Source organism: Pteropus vampyrus, unplaced genomic scaffold (assembly GCF_000151845.1).
Source record: "Pteropus vampyrus isolate Shadow unplaced genomic scaffold, Pvam_2.0 Scaffold202, whole genome shotgun sequence".
Classification (NCBI taxonomy): Eukaryota; Metazoa; Chordata; class Mammalia; order Chiroptera; family Pteropodidae; genus Pteropus; species Pteropus vampyrus.
In genome coordinates this window covers 579,761-598,678 of record NW_011888983.1, presented here as the reverse complement: position 1 = coordinate 598,678, position 18,918 = coordinate 579,761, and the positions used below count along the sequence as shown (strand labels likewise).

Genomic DNA, 18,918 nt, shown 5'->3' with positions numbered 1-18,918 from the left:
TATTTTTCCTTTGACGATAGTCCTTGAGATACTCCATTTGGCCAGGACACCACTAAGCCCAACCCCAGGATACTGTACCTGGCCTAGACGGTCTAGAGATTTACCTAGTATCAGGAACTGGTTAGCCACATCTGCTCTATTTTGATGGAGCATTTATGGAAGGTGATGCATTTAGTGCTAGATCCAGGGTAGGCTGTGCCACAGGAAGCAATAAATCTTAAACTGAGCAGAGACCTTAGAGTGTGTATACAAATAACTAAAGTTTTTCTTTTGAATCATACATAACCTATTGAGATATTGAAGGCAAGGACCATGCAAGAAATCTAGCATTTGATTTTTCAAAATTAATAGTGTTAGTGTTTTAAGTGTTTACTCCATAGAGATAACTGCTATTGACATTCTACATAAATTATTTTTAAAAAATAATAATAAATCCTACAATACACCAGAAAGTAGTGTATCATTCACAGAGCATCATCATGTTCTTACTCTCAGGATACCAGACTAGGTAGGGAAAAAAATTAAATATAAAATAAAAACAGCTTAAAAAAGTGAATTCTACCACACATGTAAGGAAGAAATAACAACGACTCTACACAAATTCTTCCAGAAAAGTGAAGAGGAAAAAACACTTCCCATTTCATACTAAACCAAAAACATAACAAGGAAACTACAGTCTGATAAGCTTCATGAACATAAATACAAAAACTGTTAAAACATAAGCAAATTGAGTCCAACAATGTATAAGAAGGGTACTAGTTTACCCAAGTTTTGTTGGTAAAAACTCCAGGAGGAGTTTATCACAGGCATGAAAGTTTGGTTTAATAATGGAAAATGAATAATTTCTGGTCAAGATATTGGAATAGGAAAATGTACTCATCTCCTCCCACAGTCATAACAAAATTACAACTAAACTACAGAACCATCATTGAGAATCACCTGAAGTCTAGCTGAACAGAAGTCCTATAACTTAGGATGTATAGAAGACGACACGTCAAGACTTTTAAGAGGGACAGAGATGCACTACAGGCTTCTCCCACACCCAAGTGTGACAATTAAAAATCAGGAGGCATATCTCTGCTTCAGAGGTCCCCCCCTGAGGAGTGAGGGGTCCCAGTCCCACACCAGGGTCCCCAGCCCAGGGTTCCAGTACCAAGAAGTCTCCATAACTTCTGGCTGTGAAAACCAGTAGCTGAGTGAGATGGAGGGCTGCTGGAGTCACAGGTCCCATGCACAGACTCACTGACAGACTCACTTGCTCTGAGCTCTAGCACTGGGGCGGCACCTCAAAAGGTGCCAGGGACATACATGGAGGAACTAAACTGCCTGGCTTTCGGCCAAGGGCTGGAGGAGCAGCTTTCTCCGAGACAGAAGTGCTGGCAGAAACCATTGTTCCTTTGTTGAGCCCTCCCCCAACCCAGGCTGCACTCGCAGGAGTCTCCATCAGCCTGGCTAACACTGGTCACCCAGCCCTGGTGGTTCCCTGAGACCTCTGCCTCACTCACTTTTTGGGCCTACCCAAGCTGCTTCCAGTGGCTTTCCCATACAAACAGCCTGTCTTGGGTCATGCTTGCAGACTTTTTCCTAAAACCTCTCAAAGGTCCACAAATCCCAAACAAGCAGCATCTGGCTTGGACATGCTCCATGTCTCTTGTTAAGCACCCCTAAGCCCAGTATTAGTGGCAGCTGACCTCAGTTTGCAGCTTAGCCTCTCCCAGGCATATCCAAGCCCAGCACAAGTGATAACCATCTGCAGACCACTTTGTAGCTCATAACAAGTGGCCCCAGGCAGGGCACTGGCAGCGAGTGGTTGAACTTGGCCTACAACAGAGCCCCTCCCAAAAGGCCCAGAACAACACACCTAGTGGCCAGCTTCAGAGAACCACCCAACCACCTCCACAAACGACACACGCAAAGGATGGACTTGGCAGGTACCATAGCCCTGCTAAAGTGAATCTTGCTCCCTGGGGTCGACCCCACACAACAGCTTGTCCACTGTAATCACAGCCTGTCCTCATAGACAGTCAGCCTGAGAGTCAACTTGACTGCCAACAGCAATCAAGGCTCAACTATAACAGGAGGGCACATACAACCCATACAAGAGACACCACTGGAGCACCCAGCTCAGGTGAACAGGAAGACTGCACAACTGAGTTCCACCAGACACCTACTATATAAGGCCACTCTACCAAGACTGGGAGACATAGCAGCTCTACCTAATACACAGAAACACACACAGGGAGGCAGCCAAAATGAGGAGACAAAAAAAAAAAAAAAATGTCCCAAATGAAAGAAATCAAAACTCCAGAAAAAGAACTAAGCAAAATGGAGACAATCTGCTAGATGCAGAGTCAAAACACTACTTATAAGGATGCTCAATAATCTCAATAAGAACTTCAACAAAGATAGGAAATTTAAAAATGGCAATGGAAAACATAAAAAAGAACCAATCAGAAATGAAGACTATAATAACTAAAACAAGGAATACATTAGATGGAATCAACAGCAGATTAGATGAAGTGGAGGACTGAATCAGTGATTTGGAAGATTAGAAAGCAGAAAACACCCAATCAGAACAACAACAACAAAAAATCCAAAAAAATGAGGATAGTTTAAGGGGCCTCTGGGACACCATCAAGTATGCCAACATTCCCATCACAGAGGTGCCAGAAGAAGAGAGCAAGGAATTAAACACCTATTTAAAGAAATAATGACAGAAAACTTCCCTAACCTGATGAAGGTAATAGACATACAAGCTGAGGAAGCTCACAGGGTCCCAAATAAGATGAACCCAAGGAGGTCCCCACGAAGACAACATAATTAAAATGCCAAAGGTTAAAGACAAAGAGAGAATCTTAAAAGCAGCAAGAGAAAATCAGTCAGTTACCTACATGGGAGCTCCCATAAGACTGTCAGTGGATTTCTCAAGAGAAACTTTGTAGGCCAGAAGGGACTGGAACAAAGTATTCAAAGTGATGAAAAGCAAGGACCTACAACCAAGATTATGCTACCAGCAAAGCTATCATTCAGAATTGAAGGAGAAATTAAAGCACTTCCCCGATTAAAAAAAAAAAAAAAAAGCTAAAGGGGTTCATCACCATCAAACCAGTTTTACAAGAAATGTTAGAGGGACTTCTTTAAGAAGAAAAAAAGGTTAAAAATATGAATAATAAAATGGCAATAACTACATATCTATCAACAATTAATTTAAACGTAAATGGATTAAATGCTCCAATCAAAAGACATAGGGTGGCTGAATGGATAAGAAAACTAGATTCTTACATATACTGCCTACAAGAAATTCACTTCAGATCGAAAGACACACAGACTGAAAGTAAAGGGATGGAAAAAAATATTTCACAAAAATGGATACAAACAAACGAAAAACTCGGGTAGCAATACTTAGACTTTAAAAAACAAAGGCTAAAAAACAAAAGACAAAGAAGGACCTGGTAATTCCACTTCTGGGTATTTACCTGAAGAAACCCAAAACACTAACTCAAAAAGACGTATGCATCCATATGTTCACTACAGCATTATTTACAACAGCCAAGATATGGAAACAACCTAAGTGTCCATCAACAGATGAATGAAGAAAGAAGTGGTACATATATACAATGGAATATTATTCAGCCATAAAAAAGAATGAAATCTTCCCATTTGAAACACATGGATGGATCTAGAGGGTAATATGCTAAGTGAAGTAAGTCAGACAGAGAATTCAAATACCATATGATTTCACTTATACATGGAATCTAAAAAAATAAAATAAAAACAAAAAACAGAAACAAACTCAAGAGATACAGAGAACATTATGATGGTTGTCAGATAGGGGAAGGGTTAGGGAGATGGTGAAAAAGGAGAAGGGATTAAGAAGTACAAATTGGTAGTTACACAATAGGCATTGGGATGTAAAGTACAGCATAAGTAACATGGTCAATAATATTGCAATAAGTATGATGGTGTCAGATGGGTACTAGATTTAATTGGGGTGATCACTCCATAAGTTATATATATATCTAATCATATGTTGTGCACCTGAAACTAATATATGTAGACTGTAACTGAAAAATTTTTTAAAAAGAAAAAATCAATGAATGAAATTCACCATATTAACAGACCAAAAAATAAAAAAACTTGATCTCAGACACAGCAAAGAAATGACACTGAGTGAAAGACCAAAAGAGTATATACTGTATGATTCCATTATGAAATTCTAGAAAATGGGGGGGAGGGGCAATGAGAAGGGAGAAAGAATAAAGGAAGGAGGGGGAGGGGTTACAAAGGAATACAAGGAAACTTTTAGTGGTGAATATGTTCATTATCTTGACTGCAATGACTGTAATGACTGTTTCATGAGTATATACATATGTCAAAATTCATCAAATTGTATATATGTATGGCTTATTGTGTGTCAAACTGTACCTCAGTAAAGCTATAAACATACACAAAAGGTACTCCTTATACACATATATCCTGGCAGTGAGGAGAATAATCTACTAATTTGTTAGGGAATTTCAGTCAACATGACAATGCAAAGTACATGCTGATAGCAAAAATCAGAAGAAAAATCAGAGAAAAATAATTCCTAGAGCCCCCAGAACTCTGTGAAGATAGAGGAGTAAAGTCTCATTTGATAATCTAATGTGGGTCCAAGTTCTGCATATCCATAGTTTTCCAGGAAGGAGACACAAGACTGAGACAAAGCAGTCAAAATATCATAAACTCCCACAAACTAATACTTTCAAACTTTTATACACACACACACACAGTCTTTTACCAAAACAGAATCATTCTAACTTCAAACATGCTTTACAGTCGTCCCTCTCCCTCTTAATACTGATATTTTCGATTAACAAATATAAACCATTATTTGTAATGGCTGCATACTGTTCTTCTATATGGATGTACTGGTATTTACTTAACCATTTATCTACTGATACTTTATTCTTTTTTTAAAATCAACGATGCTGTGATGACCATCCATGTTAACATAACTTTGCATACCTGTCTCAACTATTATTTTAGAATACTGATGTGGAATTTTTATGTCAACGTCTTGACTCAAGAGTTTTGATACCTACTGATCTTCAGAAAAGTTCTATGAATTTATATTTCCATGAGCAATATAAATGGATACTATCCATTTCCTCATCATCTCTCCAACAATGAATGTAATTAATACCTTTAATAATCTGCCAATCTGATACAATTTTCTTTTTCATTTAGTTTGCTTTATTATTAGTGAGGTCAAATTTCTCATTATGTATAGCAATGTTAAATGTAATAAAAGGCTATAGTGAGGTAATAACACGAATAAATAGATGGATATGCAGAACCTGGACCCACATTAGATTATCAAATGAGACTTTACTCTTCTATCTTCAATTGAACAGTAGAGTTCAGAAACAGACTAGCACAAATAGAACCTAATTAAATTATTATTACTATACTGTTTTGGTATCTGGTAGGCTAGTTTTAGTGCATTGTTTTTCTTTTCACATTTGTATATTCACTTATCTTTATTATTCCAGATAAACATACTCGTTTTATCAAGTTCTAAGAAAAAAAAAGCCTACTGTGATTTTAGCAAAAATTACATCAGTCCTAAAAATGAATATCAGGATAATGATACTATTATGTTTAATTTGCCACCCACGAACATGGTCTATCCTTTTAAGATTTTCAGTTCTATCACTCCTAATACTGCTGTTGTGAATGCAATTTTTCAAAATAACATTTTTAACAAGTTATTGCTGGTATACAGGAATACTACTGATATTATATATCCTCCTTTACTGAACCAATATTTCTAATAGTTTTTCAGTTGATAACCAGGTTTTTTAGGTATACAAGAATCACACATACAAGTGACTTATATTTTTAGAAATTACTTTATTTTTCCAAAATAACTTATTTGTTTTCTATGTATAGCAATGGCCAAAACATCTAATCAAGGTTTTGCTCCTGATTTAGTCAGGATATCTCTAATAATTCACCCTTCAGGAAAAGTTGTCTATTTGAAATACTGAATTTCAAAAAAAAAAAAAAAAATACTGTATTTAATTCAATGTAAGATCTCACAATTAGTAAGACACAATTATTTTATGTATCAAAAAGAAAACACTGCCAAGTTATGCAGCCTTGATTTTGGAGACATTAAAATATGAAAGAATGTACATATTAAAATCAATAAAATGCAACGAATATTGGAATTTATATTCATTAAGGAAAGTTTCTAATTCTATTTTTGAGATATTGAAGTAATTTTTTAAATGTTTATTAAGAGCTTAAGCAGCCATATAGTTAAAGAAAATTTCAAATAATTGAGGTTTTGTTTGAATTCAACATCTCATGGACTTCATTAGATCATTCATCCACTCAACAAATATTTAGAATGGCCTACATGGTGCCAGGTACTGAGGTTATAATAGTGAGCAAAAAGAGATATTATTCTTGTTATTATATAACTTTTAATTTTACTGAGCCATGATAATAAAATATGACCTATATAATTTCCTTTTTAATTGAAGTTTCTCTTTGAGGCCTACTTACCATATGATCAATTTTGGTAAACGTTTGCCGGATTGCAAATATTAGGAACCGGAACTATTGGATGTAAGGACTTGTGAGTTTAGCAAAGTACCTGGCACATACAAGGAGTTCATACATATTTGAATTTTGAAGTGTTATGTTCCCGATGAGAACGTCAAATTTCTTAGTAAACCAAATACCATGTAAATGGGAAACAATAATATAAGATTTCAAAGGTGAGAGGAAGAGGTCAATTCGGAACAAAATCATTCAAAATATAAGGTGAATTTTGAGATGGCTTTTAAAGAATGGGCAGGAATTCTCTGGGAAACGAATATGGCAAGAATAGAAACGGAAGATTTTAATATCTGGTTTTAAATTAAGAATTACTCTGATCATTCTTTGTAATTTCCTTGAGACCTTAAATTAAAATTACTTTGGATTTTTTTCATAATAGAATGAACAGGATTTGGACTGGTGGGGAAGAGTTGGAAAAGGCATTTACGATTGTAGGAGAGTCTCCGGAAATCAATGGGTTGGCTAGGTACGACTAAGCGAAGCAGCAGGTGATGCTGAAACTGGCGAAGAAGGTGGAGAGGGAGTTTTGAGAGCCGCTGCTGTCAAAAACGTGGGACAAATTGTGTCTCATAACACTTGCCTTTGGCCTTGGCAAGAGGGGCCCTCTCCATCCCCTCGCCTCTGGCCGACAGCAGCCGGCCAGGCTCGCTCTCACCTGCGCCAGGATGTAGAGGGAGACGCAGTCTTGCGACAACCGGTACTTGCGCAGCAGCCTCAGGCATTTCACCAGATGCTCCTCTCCCGCCGACAGCTCTTCAGTGTCGATGTGGTTTACTCCGAGATAGAACTCAATAACCGCCAGCCTCACTGCCCCCTGTGCGTTAGGGCCCTCGACCTCCACCACTTCAGCCGGGAGCTCCAGGGCGTCGTCCTCCGCGCCTAAGCCGTCCTCCGCTTGAAGCCGCTCATCTTCGTCCTCAGGCACCGGGCCAAGCAACGCTTTGACCTCTTCCAGCAGCACTCGGGCGCCGTATTTGCACTTGTACGGTTCCTTCTCGGGGTTTTTATGCAATTCTACTCGCGACAGGGCCAGAGCGGCCTGGAATTTCTCACGAATCTCGGCCCACGCAGTATTCGCCATTGCGGCCTCTGCAGCCCTGGTTTCCTCAGTGTTTGCAATTGGGACTCCCGCCTTCCTTCTGCTTTGCGACACTTCACTTACGGTCCGAGCACTGCAGAATGGTAACCAATGAAGTCTGCCAAGGGAACCGCAATGCGGCAGTGACCAATGGGAAGGCGTAGCTATTACCATGGCAACCGCTGTCATGGAAACGAAGCAGCCAAGGGAGGTGGCCCCCACCTCCAGCCCCGCTCTCTGTAGTGGTGAATTCATCTCTCGCTTGACCCAGCGAAGTTATACTTATATAAAAATTTCGGCTGACTTTAAGGTAACGTAGAAGTATTGTTTACAAACATGTCTACTGGTGCTTATTTCGGCAGCATATATACAAATTACTATTAACTACTACTACTAACTACTCTCATTATTTGGTATAAGCTGAAAGGCAGAAGTCTTTTGATATTATTGTGTAACTCAGGCACTGGCTAGTAATGTAACAAGGATCCGTTTATTATTGTTACTATATAGCCTGTCGAGCAAAAGCTATAAAAGTAAAAAGTACTCAGTGATCAATTAATATTTTCACTTCAGCCATGAAATACAGGTTGTAGGGATGTGCACAACTTCCCAAAGTAACAAAAGTTAAATCCCGGAGCTGTGACAAGCCACCTCAAGCATGGCTTTTTACATTACATACCTTCGTAAATTAGCGAGTCAAATACGGGGGTGGGGTGGGGGATGACAGAGTTTTAACTATAAAGTGCTAGCACTGATTTTGGAAGCTCAGTTTTAATCTCAGATCTTCTAATTAACAAGTTAACTTTTCTAAGCTTCGACCGTCTCATAGTAAAATGTAAGTGACAATTTATTACTGTGCATAGAGCCCATAATTTATTACTTATCTCTACAGAATTATTCTAAGAAATGAATGAAATTATATGCCTGTCCTTTAAAAATGTTCGTGTTCTTCAGGATTCCTTTCTAATTTTTGTCCTAAGGAGATTTTATGACTTCCTAGGGCTTCAATTGCAAACATGTGCTGCTTATTTCCAAAACTTGGTCTCCAGTCTGGATGACTCTCTGGAGCTTTGGACTGTAGTATCTATTTCCTAATTGGAACAACCACACCTGAATGTTCCACTGACTTGTGTACATCAGTGTGTTCAAATGAGAACTTGTTATTTTCCTCTTCATATGTCCACTTCCTCCCACACCACATTTGCCCTTACATTCTGCATCTCAGTGAATGGCACCACTACACTCCAAGCCGATGGTGACACCTTGCTCTTTCTTATCCTTAAATGTAAAACCAAGTACTGTCTGGTTCACCTTCCACATAGCTCTTACATCTGTCTACTTTTCATCTACAATAGTTTAGACTACATCATCTGCATTACTTTTAATAGGTACTCCTGCTGCCAGTCTGGCTTCCTACCAGTGCATTTTCCACAACATTCTAAATAACTCATTCATTCATTCCAAACATATCTAAAGTGCCTGTTAATTTGCCAGGCACTATTCTAGGCTCTGGGAATTCAACAATTAAAAACAGACCAAAAAACCTCTACTAGTATAGGAAAAGACATTAAATATATTAAATATATAGTAATGTCAGATGATGAGCGTTATGGAAACAAAACGAGATAAGGAGTGTTAATAGGTGAAGCAAGGTCGCTATTTTTTTCTTCTTTGTACATTGTAATCCAGGAACCCATTATATAACCATCTCATTTTTCTGCCCCTCCCAATCGAAAAATTACAATTGTTCTTTTAATATGCTGACTACATATATAAAGAAATTAATACAAATTTGATTTATGAAAATTTGGCAACATTTGGGGTATGTACATTAATTTACTCAACGACTATGTTTTTTGAGTTTGCTCAAAAAATTACAAATTTTACTCAATTGTTGAATCTTTTCCCCCAGTTTTACTGAAGTATAAAAGACAATTAGTCGCTCATATTAACATCATACAATTCAATGTTTTTTTCAATTATAGTTGGCATACAATTATATATTAGTTTCAGTTGTACAGCATAGTGATTAGAGATTTATATAACTCACAAAATGGTCACCCAACTAAATCAGGTACCACTCTTGCCCCTTACATTTTGCAACATTGTTGACTATGTTCCTTATGCTGTTACATTATATCTCCATGACAATTTTGTATCTATCCATTTGTACTCCTTAATTCCTTTGCTCTTTTTCACTGTACCCCCCAAACTCCCTCCCATCTAGTAGCCCTCAAAATAGTCTCTGTATTTGAGTTTGTTTTTGTTTTTATTGTTGTTGTTTATTTTATTTCATAGATTCCACATGTACATGAAATCATGTGGTATTTGTCTTTCTCTGACTTAATTCATTCAGTGCAATACCTTCTAGGTCCATCAAGGCAATATCTTTTTCCATCCTCTTCATTTTAGTCTGTGTCTTTCAATCTGAAGTGAGTCTCTTATAGGCAGCATATGTAGGGGTCTTGTTTTCTTATCCATTCAGCTTTCCTATCTTTTGGGTGGAGCACTTAATTCTTTTCCATTTGAGATACTTGTTGGTAAGTAAGTAGTTACCATTCTTTATTCATGTTTTTGATACATGTTTTTTCTTCTTAAGAAGTCACTCCAACAATTCCTGTAAGTAATGCTGGCTTAGTGCTGATGAATTCCTTTAGCTTATTTTTGTCTGGGAAGCTCTTTATCTGTCCTTCGTCTCTAAATGATAGCTTCGCTGGATAAAGTATTCTTAGTTGTAGATCTTGGGTTTTCAACACTGAATATTTTGTGCCAAACCCTTCTGTCCTTCTGTTGAGAAATCAGCTGCCAGTCTTATGGGTGCTCCCTTGTAGATAACTGCTTTTCTCTTGCTGCTTTTAAGAGTCTCTCTTTGTATTTAACCATTGGCATTTAATTATGATGTGTCCTGGTGTGGGCCTCTTTGGGTTCATCTTTTGGGGGACTCTCTGAGCTTCCTGGGGTTGAATATCTATTTCCTTCGCCAGGTTAGGGAAGTTTTCGAATCATTATTTCTTCAAATATATATTCAACTTCTTGTTCTCCTTCTTCAGATACTCCTGAAGATGACACAGATGTTGTTACCCTTAATTTTGTCCCATAGGCTCCTTAAATTATTATTATATTCATGGTTACTTTTTTCTTGCCGTTCTGACTGAGTGTCCTTGGCTTCCCCATCCTCTATATCGGTGTTTCGATGCTCTTTTTCTGCCACTGTTGATTCTCTCTGATATACTCTTCATCTCAGATAATGTATTTTTTCATTTCTGACTGGTTCCCTTTTATAATTTTCATTTCCATTTTTGTTTTTTATCCCTTTATTAAAGTTCTCACTGAGTTCATCTACACTTCCCTTAATTTCATTGAGCATCTTTATAATCAGTGGTTTGAACTCTGCATCTGTGAGATTGCTTGACTGCATTTTTCTTTGATCTATGTTCTGTTCTTTCATATGGTTTCTGCTTGTCTTCCCATTTCAGATGCCTTTCTGTGTCTGTTTCTATGTACTAATCAAAGCTCCTAAGTCTCCTGGACTTTTTTTTTTAATTTATGCCTACAGCACCTGGTCTTCCTAGGTGGTCTCCCATCCAAGTACTAACCAGGCCCGACCCTGCTTAGCTTCTGAGATCAGACATCGGGCTCGTTCAGGGTGGCATGGCCGTAGACCATGGACCGTTCCTCCACTAAGGCACAAACTCAGGACCTTCTGCATGTAAAGCAGATGTGCTAACCGCTACACTATGAAACCATGTCCTCCCTGTCTTATTAGCGTGGCTTTGTGTAGCAGGTGTCTAGTGGCACAGTCCTGAGAGGGACTAAGTTTAGTCCCAGCCTGTGCTCCTCGAGGACCACCTGTTAAGATTAAGCAAGCAGCAGTTCACAGACGTTATGCTTCTAGTTGCCTCAAGAAACCACACCAGAAACCAAGGTCAGCTGCTACTAGTGAGTCTTGGAGCTGTTCAGCAAGTGGCACAGAACTCACCGAGGACACAACTAAATGTGGCTTGGGTAGGGCCCCGAGCTGAGGGATGTGGAGTTTCAGGGAATCCTCTGAGAAGAGCAACCCCAGTTCAATGACGTCTCAGCTATGGCGGTGCTGAGTCCGTGCACTGGGAGAGGGGAGGGCTCAACAGAGAAACAAGGGATACCACTGGCACTTCTGCCCAGGAGAAAGCCTTGCCTCTGGCCCTTGCTCCAACAACTCAGTGTCCTCCTGTAAGTCCCTAGTGCCCCCCATGCAGTCAGCCCGGCGCTGGTGCTCAGAGCGAGCAGGTCTGTCAACGAAGAAGTCTGGTCGCAGTTGCAGACACGGCCCCTTTAAGAGGTGTCTGCAGCTGCCACTGCCATAGTCTCTGTCCCATTCAGCTGCTGGGGACCGGGCAGCCTCAAGTCTTAGGCCCCTCCTACCTATTGCTGGGTGATGTCTTATTTCTCTAGCTGTTCGTCTAGATCCCCAGGTGACTCTGCTTGCTGTTTGCTCCAAGTTTCTGTCTCAACTTTGATGTGGTCGCAAGAAAGGATGAGTGAAGCTTCTATCATCTATGCCATTTTGCCTGGTTCTCAGCAAGCTTGCTATTTTTAAATAGTTGTCAAGAAAGGCCTTTTCTGAAAACACATCATTTGAGTAAAGATCTGAAGACACAGGAGAGTGTGCCTTGTGTATTCATGGAAGAATACCTCTTGGATGGAGTGAATGGAGAGAGCAGTAGGAGATGAAGTCAAAGAAGTAATATGGGCCTGATTATGTAGGATTTGTAAGGCGACTAATATGGACTTTGGGTATTCTCAGTGAGATGGTAGCCGTTGGATGGTTTTGAAGAAAAGGGTGACAAGACCTGACTTACAGGATTATTCAGGAAACAAACTGAAGGAGAGACAAGGGAATAAATAGAAAGACTGGTAAGGAAACAACTATAATAATCATAGTAGGTGCTCAGTATATATCTATTCATAAATAGGAAAGTGATTGGCACATGGTTAATAATGGCAGCTAATTACTTACTGTGAGCCAGATAACATTCTATATATCAAAATCTTCTAATCCTCAGAACAACTCTGTGAGATACTATTATTTTCATTCTGCAGATTAGGAATTGTGGTCCAGAGATTAATTATTTACCAAAGGTCACTAAAAATAAGTAGGCAGTTTTACTCCAGAGTCCACTTTCAATCATTATGCTATACTATCTTGTAGTAGGAGCTCAATAAATAAACCACCACAACACATGGTGCTGTCCTCTAAAGATCTGGCTGGAAAAACACGCATGTGAAAACTAGATTTTTGAAAAATCTTTACACAAACACACCTAAGAAACACAAAGACATTGGACTAGGAAACTTGAGATGGAAGTGTTCTGGCTGCCATTTGGGGAGCATATTCCCTCTTGGGCTTCTTTTTATATCCGTATCTTGAGGATTGAGCATTCACATGTCCCTGAGATGTTATAAAGCTGTCCCTACGGAATTTGTCCAGTGAGTCCGTGCACTGGGAGAGGGGAGGGCCCAATCTTAGATACGGGTTGACTATTAGTTTTTTTCCTCCTATGTTTAGATTTTTACACCCATCATTTATTATTATTATTATTATTATTATTTTTAACACTTACAGCACCTGGTATTCCTAGGTGGTCTCCCACCCAAGTACTAACCAGGTCCAACCCTGCTTAGCTTCTGAGATCAGACGAGATTGGGCACATTCAGGGTGGCATGGCCATAGACTCATCATTTATTATTTTTAAAATAAAAAATTTCAAGCTATTTTCAATTTTAGGAAGTCACCAAAAACAGAACTAGTAATACTAATAACTTTATTATGGCATAAAGCAGTATTTTATACATTAACTCAATTTTATAGTAAAAACATTTTATGTACAATTGTAAAGATACCGCTGCACAGATACTCCAACATAAAAAAGTGTTGTATTTCAAAAGTTCAGTGAGTTGTTTGATATATAAATTGAAAAATATTTTCTTTGTAGAAAATAGTAAAAATGATAACATTTCCCAGGCTAGCCCAACAAGCCCATTTAAACAAAGCAGTAGCTGAATTATACATTTATAAATATGGTTTGAGGTCTGGGATCCAGGAAGAACTTTAGCTTCATTTATTGAAATAGTCATGTTTTCCTTAAAATTAAGTTGCTTAAAGGAAAATATCCAACAATCTTCCCCCTTGCTCTTGATTTATGCCTAATTATTTTTCTTTAGGCTACTCCACATCAAGGTTTTAGCTGTTCCTTTCTAAAGGACAGGTACTGTGTCCTTTTGATCTGCTTGATAAGGTACTCATTCCTATCCAAACTATGAAATGTTTTGGTTGTTACTGAAGTACGCTCAGTATTTGAGCAAAATTAGAATCTAATAAAATTGTAATACACAAGGTACATGAATTGTCTATCATCAAACAACTTCCCCTAAATCCCTGAGGCCTGATGGGAAGCCATGAGGAATAGGAAGAAAAGTGATAAAACTGACAAGTGGATCAAGGAATTAAAGCAAGAGGATTTCTGAGAACAGAGAAATATCCAATCAGGATTAAAAAATAGAACTGAGGGGCAAATAGAAAGAGGAAACTGCCTCAGCGTTCGCTCTCTGAGCCCTTTATTGCCAGGTGATCAAGAGGCAGTCAGATATGGACTAAGTGAGAGAAACCAGGGTCTAGAAATATTTGTTATTCAAAATAATTAAATGAAAACAAGACAAGCCATGGAGTTTAATTCCTCCCACCATAGCTTATTCCCTGAGATTCTCAGTACAGAATTTCTAGGAATTAAGGCAAGAAGACAATGCCACTCTTAAGTTCTTGCACCATGCAGAAAGTTTCCCAGAGAATATCTGAGAACTCAGAGTTATCTGGCCAGGGGATATATTAAGTTCTTCAGTTCCCTCAAAGCAACAACTAAAAATAACCATATGGTTTTTCCTAAAAAAGACTCTAAGCAGCTAAAACCTTTCAATGGAGTAGCGGTCTAATAGAAAACAATGTCCTATATCGATCGCAGCTATAAAAACGAGGCCCCTAAGAAACTAAATTGGATCATTCTACCTAAAAACTCCAGTGTTCCCGTTAGAAGTTAACCTCAGAAACATTAATGACTTACTAAGTTTTCATCGTTAAAAGAATACTTTATCATGCATCTTGTTTCTCTTTGTTTTCAACAGATATTGTTTCCTTCTTACATGTAAAAATATTTTCAGTTGGTATTTGGACTCTCCAGCAATGAAAAAATCTCTGCCCCCACTCCCTTAATTCCTTCTTGGTAAATAATGTTAATCTTCCAATAGGAAGAAGAGTACATTATCATCAAGCCCTATTTACCCAAGCCTTACTTATGAAGAAAGTTTTGGGGCCATCTTATAAATTTGAAATTCCTTAAAGATACTTGCTCTCTATTAAAATACTTTGTTATATATGTAGACATATGGATATATAAAATCTGTAATGCATTCACTGCAGCATAAACCACCTTATATTGAGAAGCTAAAAATGTATCAAAATGCACATAACAATGGCTAATTTACATAATGTCTCCTATCAAATGTATCACCATCCTCCAAATCAAGAGCACATGCTGGCATAAACTTTATTACATCCCAGCTAAGTTTGAAATCTTGCTTCAAAACACTGCTCAGTATTAATTCTCAGAAGACATGTTACAGGGCCACATGAGTAATGATTAGGCAGGTGGCTGAGGAATGCCAATTACAGAACAAAACCTGACTACTCAAAGTGTTTCTCCAGAGACTGTTGCATGTCCCCATAGGTACTTAAGAAAGAACGCTATTAAAATAAAACTTTAAATATGAAGACAGATCAACTTAAAGAGTATAGACAGCTTCCGATGCATGCTTGATTTTACCTTACCATCTATAGACAATGCATTAGAAGAAAAATGTAAGGAATTCATACACTTTTTCAAAAAGAAAACCCAATATAGAAGTAGCAATAAAGTTATAAATGACAATCATCAGATGAAATAATTTAAATGAAGCTTAACTCTCTGGAAAAGATGCGGGCCTGGGCAAGTGGTCAGGAAGGAAACACAATGTGCTTTTAACTTTGTATGAAAAAGAAAGTTCAGTTCAGTGTTGCCAAACACAGTTCTGTTTTGCCATATAAATCCTCTACTTCAAATTACTGACCAAATGCTTTACTAAAACTCCGTTTCTGGCCTTTGTTGTTTTGAAATCTGTTACTTCTGCCACCTCCTGATCGCTGTCCTCTGAAGTTTCTATTTCCTTCCCCCTGTCCCCTGAAACCTCTGTTTCCTTCTCGCTGTCCCCTAAAGCCTCGATTGCCTTCCCGCTGTCCTCTGTAGCTTCGGTATCCTTCCCGTGGTCCTTCTAGCTCTGGCTGCTCTGTGGCCACAGAGAGCTGCCAGCGCCGTGAATCATGCCATTTTTCCTGTTGAGAGATGTTTGTTTTTACATGCTTTGGTTTTTACTGAATTTGGTTTAATAAGGCATGAGAAAGACAACATTTTTTGCTCTTTCTCAAAGAGAAAAACCAAACTGATAACCTAAGTGCTTAAAAGGTTATTGGTCAAAAATAATACTAACTCTCATGGCCCAAAAACCAGTCACTAAAGTGTAGGAAAATAAGTTTCACTATGAGGAGTACCCTTGCAATGTATCTTCATCACAGTCTCATTTATTCAATTCAATTACTACAGGGCATCCAAAGCTGTCAGGTAGAAAAACATAAATACAAACATGTTTCTCACAGCAGTACTGAATAAAGATGTAATAATTAAAAATGTTTATGTAAACCTTGTATAACATATACAGGGAAAAAAGCTGGATATTGTTCACGACTCTGTAGAAAGGAAAACAGGCAGGCTGAACAAGAAAAAAATAACAGAATAAAAGGCTGGTAGAAAAAATACTAAAGTTCTTAACTTTTAGTAAAGGAACCAAAGCTATTGTTCCCTTCTCCTGTACTGTCAGTGATGAACATTTTACAATTTAGATATGTTAACTTCAAAATCCAAGTGAAAGAATACCTGTATTTCTGTTACTGCTGCAGTAGGGACATCAAAACAAACACCCTAGAAATCAAAACAAATTCAAGTTAATCCAGCCTTTGACTAGAATTATAAAATGCACATCAAGTAATACTCTAAATGACCAAGCATTATGTCAAATAAAAAAAAAAAGTATCAATTTTAGATAAACTTTAGACCAAGGCCAACATATTATAGCTCCCAAAAGCAAAACAGCAAAAAGTCAAGGGTGCAAAAAAGTACTCAAAAACAAATTAGAACTGACTAGAGATCATTCTTTGCTATCGCACCGTGCTAATCCTCAAGTAGCCACTAGCAACATTTACAGCTGAGGAAACAGGCTTGGAGAGGCTAAGTGTCTTGTCTAAGGCCCCACCATTGGTCAGTATGTCTCCAAAACCTATGGTATAAAACCATCAAAATATACTGCCTTCCATCAGAAAGAGTGTGAACTATTGAGGATGGCCTAACTGAAACAGAAAAATAAATGATCTTCTATTGTTAAGTTTCTAGTTTTTCATAATTCAGCTTCCTATAAAGTTTTTAAAAAATTAAATATTTTACAGGACACTATCTTTGATAATAAGCAATGACATCATTTCCAGTTAAGAAAGTCCTCCTTTTTCTTGGTCTCCACAAATATAGTCAAATTGTCCCTGCAACTAACTGACACAGGCACCCCTCTCAACTGGCCATCTTTAATTACAATATTTTATGAGCAACACCCCTGTCTACCTAATAATTTACCCAATTATAACCACAGGTAGCATCAGGTACTGATCGATTTTGCCATTTGTGGGAATCTTCATTCACATGTTTACTAACTATTCAATGCCAGGCACTCATTGGGGTAGAGAGAGAACTAGAAAACAGTCTTTGCCCTTGAGTAGGTCATAGAGTTCTTGAGGCTCTCAGTCAGTAACCAAGCACAGCAAGTAAAATTTACCTGAAAAAAGGTATACCCTAAAACGCTGCAGTACAGGAAAAGATGCCCCCAACTCTGCCATACGGCCAGGGAGTTTCACAAGGGAGACTTAAAGCTAAGCCAAGTCATAAAGGCTACCATAAAGGAAGAAGTATTATAAGCAGTGGGTTGAGCATGCACTCAGGATGAGAGACAGCAAGGTGTGCTTGGCATTACTGGAGTGGAGGGTGTTGCTAGTGAGGAGATAGAGATAAGTTGATAAGGGAGGGCAGCAGCCAACTCATGAAGAATCTTATCCTCCATGTGAAAGTTAGGACTTCATGCCACAGATTGTATGGAGTTGCTTAAAGAAATAAACAACATGGTCAGACATGCAATGAGTTGAAGATAAACCTGGTTTGGTTTACTAGGTCAGTGGTTCTCCAAGAATGTACCCCTGAAACTCTGAGATCTTTTGGAGGTTCCACAAAGTCAAAACTATTTTCATAATACTAAAATGTTATCTGTCCTTTTACTCTCACTCTCTCATTAGGAAGGAGAGAGTGGCATTTCCCAGACACTAAATGCGATGACATCGTTGCTCTGCTAGCTAATGGAACATGATATTCTTCTCTTAGAGTTCCGGTTTTACTTACTAATAAAGTAAATATCGATAGATATAACCCGCATAAACAAAAGCTTTTTGGTGTCCCCAATATTTGTTAAGAATATAAAAGGATCATGAGACCAAAATGTTTGAGAATTGCTGTGCCGGTGGTCCATGCCATTAACTTCTGAATAGGAATCAGAAGAAAGAACACCAGGTTTGGAAGGCAAGATTTAAAAATTTGAATTTGAATTAAAGATTTAGAATTCAATTTTGAATGTTTGTTTTAAGCTACTTAATAAACCCCATTTGATGGAGATGTCAGAGAAGCAGCTGGATCTTCCAGTCTAGCACATGGTTCTGGCTAGAGATAACACACAAGGTAGTTGTCAGTGACTAAGCAGCAACTGTGCGTCACGGATGACACTGCCCAGAGAAGACTGTATAGAGTGAAAAGATGCAGCATCCTCATAGATTAGGGAGAAGCCACCATACAGTGTTTACTGAGAGCATAAAGCTACTGAACCAAAAGCGAGGTCACAATAGAAGCCCCAGCCTTCCTTACCTGCTTTCCTTTGAGAAAGACCATTCCCTTCACTTTGGAATCAATATCCTCACCCAGCTGCTCTTTAAGTTCTTTCCAAGCATAACTAATGTTTGGCATTTCAATTGAGCACTGTAAGATCATGGTCACAAAGCCCTATGGATGAAAGGAGAA

General features: G+C 38.3%; 2 protein-coding genes and 2 pseudogenes across 2 annotated transcripts in view; all 4 read right to left on the bottom strand.

Annotated features, from left to right (window-relative positions):
• The window catches only part of KIF1BP (KIF1 binding protein), a 32,752-nt gene extending 24,982 nt beyond the window's left edge, over positions 1–7,770 (bottom strand). Inside the window, exon 1 of the mRNA XM_023537853.1 lies at positions 7,268–7,770. Within this exon, the coding sequence (XP_023393621.1) occupies positions 7,268–7,693 (426 nt within the window). The 5' untranslated portion in view covers positions 7,694–7,770. The remainder of the gene's footprint in view (positions 1–7,267) is intronic.
• A 3,467-nt stretch (positions 7,771–11,237) lies between these two features.
• On the bottom strand, positions 11,238–11,353 carry LOC111746822 (annotated as a pseudogene).
• Positions 11,354–13,286: 1,933 nt separating this feature from the next.
• On the bottom strand, positions 13,287–13,405 carry LOC111746820 (annotated as a pseudogene).
• A 72-nt stretch (positions 13,406–13,477) lies between these two features.
• The window catches only part of DDX21 (DExD-box helicase 21), a 20,527-nt gene continuing 15,086 nt past the window's right edge, over positions 13,478–18,918 (bottom strand). Inside the window, exons 14-15 of the mRNA XM_011372150.2 lie at positions 16,690–16,734; positions 13,478–16,091 (exon numbers count right to left, since the gene is read on the bottom strand). Of these exons, the coding sequence (XP_011370452.1) occupies positions 15,822–16,091; positions 16,690–16,734 (315 nt within the window). The 3' untranslated portion in view covers positions 13,478–15,821. The remainder of the gene's footprint in view (positions 16,092–16,689; positions 16,735–18,918) is intronic.